At 39.0% G+C, this 1,880-nt stretch overlaps 1 protein-coding gene across 1 annotated transcript in view; it reads left to right on the top strand.

Annotated features, from left to right (window-relative positions):
- Positions 1 to 1,880, top strand: part of LOC103207115 (meiosis 1 associated protein) — a 212,662-nt gene that overhangs the window by 188,423 nt on the left and 22,359 nt on the right. The window contains exon 5 of the mRNA XM_007952659.2: positions 300 to 462. Within this exon, the coding sequence (XP_007950850.1) occupies positions 300 to 462 (163 nt within the window). The remainder of the gene's footprint in view (positions 1 to 299; positions 463 to 1,880) is intronic.

Here is a 1,880-nt window from a genome sequence, read left to right as displayed (position 1 = left end):
GAAGGAAGGTTGGGCAATCCTACTTCCGTAGTGATAACTGCCTCGGAAACCCAAGGAGGTGTCGCTAGGAGTCGGGGCCGACTCGATGGCAAATAACAACAACAACAACATTGTGTAGAGTAATAGAGATACTATAGATTCTCAAACCAATCTTGCTTTCTTCTTTTCACTCCCCAGCCTCCTCCTAACCTTTGCTTGGCTGGTAGAGGTGGAATGGGTATCAGATGTTAGCTCTTAATCACATAGCCTGAGGTAAACTGTGGCCCATAATCTCTCCCCCAATGTTGTTTTTATTGTAGTGTGTCTGAAATGTGATCTCCAAGAGCGACTTCTCAGCCCATCTCTGCTTCCTGGCACAGCTGATGGCTCCTTGAGAATGGATGACCCCAAAGGAGACTTCAGCACACTCTACCAGATGGCTTCCCAGTCAACAGCCTCTCAATATAAGCTACGGGTGATTAAGTATGTTCTAAAAGCACCTCCCCAATCCATGTGAATACTCATTCTTACTGGTTCCATGGCTAGGTAGTCCAGAGATGGAGAGCATCTCTGAGCATTAGGCAAGCAGGCAGGAATCAGTTCTAAAGCAGCAATTACATGTGTGGGCATGAAAGAGCAAGCAGAAAGACCAAATGAGAAGATGGTGGGAGGTGTACCTCAGTAGACATTCTGAGGATGAGTATTGGAAATCCAGAAACTATCTGAACACAGAGGAAAACTAGATTAGTACAAAGTTAAAAAAAAAAAAAAAAGGTTCACACATTTTGAATGTTTACAAGTGGCAGCCATTTTGAATATTTAAAGTGACTGAGGGTGCAGCTAATTTGAATGTTTACAAGCAGTGGCCATTTTGGATATTTAAAGTGACCAAGGGTATAGCCATTTTGAATGTTTCCAATCAGTGGCCATTTTGTATTTTAAAGTGACAGCATTCTCATTCAGATTCCAGGGACCTAAGAATAAATTCTGTTTGCCAAAGACAGTAGGGACATATGGGAGGCTGACAATGGGAAAGGAGAGAAGTGGTGAGTGTATAAGTGCTGTCAACTAGCAAATAGAGGAGCACAGTACCTGCTTACTTAGATAAAATCCAAAGAAAACAAAAATCGTGGGCAAGTCACTTCAACATACAATCACCAATAAAATATAAACACAAAAATGTAATAATGCCTCAGAGACAACAGAGCATCACAGTGCACACAAAGAAACAAGATAAAGCAGGAGAAACAAGGGACCAGGATACAGACCCAAAACACATCCCTGAGGAAGACGCAGCATTGGAACTCCCTGATAAGGAATTCAAAAGAATTATATTTAGGTATCTTCAATGAATTGAAAAACAGATCAAGGAAAACACTGGCAAAATTGAGGAAAACCCTAGAACAATTTCGAAAGATAATACAGGAACAAAATGACAAAATAAATGAAAAATTAGAAATGATACAAAATCTACACATAGAAATCCAGAAGATTAATACTATATTTTCAGAAGTAGATAAGACATTGAACGAGCAAAGGAGTAGAATTGAATCAATGGAAGATAGAATTAGTGAGATTGAAGGCAAATATTGCACTACTTCTTTAGAAAGCAATCAATTAGAAAAAAGATCAAAACAAAATGAAGAAAGCCTAAGGTTCATGTGGGATACCATCAAAAGGAATAACCTACATATAATTGGAATTCCAGAATAGGAAGAGACAAATAAAACCACAGAAAAAATGGTCCAAGATTTGTCAGAAGAGAATTTTCCTGGTATGATGAAAAATGAGAATATATCCATTCAAGACGCCCAACGAACCCCAAACAGGATAGACCCCAAAAGAAAATCACCAAGACATATCATCATCAAACTCACCAAAACCAAAGACAAAGAAAGAAT

Source organism: Orycteropus afer, unplaced genomic scaffold (genome assembly GCF_000298275.1).
Source record: "Orycteropus afer afer isolate SDZICR_OR568_19922 unplaced genomic scaffold, OryAfe1.0 scaffold00354, whole genome shotgun sequence".
NCBI classification, from domain to species: domain Eukaryota; kingdom Metazoa; phylum Chordata; class Mammalia; order Tubulidentata; family Orycteropodidae; genus Orycteropus; species Orycteropus afer.
The sequence above is the reverse complement of the archived record's forward strand: the minus strand, read 5'-3'. Positions and strand labels throughout refer to the sequence as shown.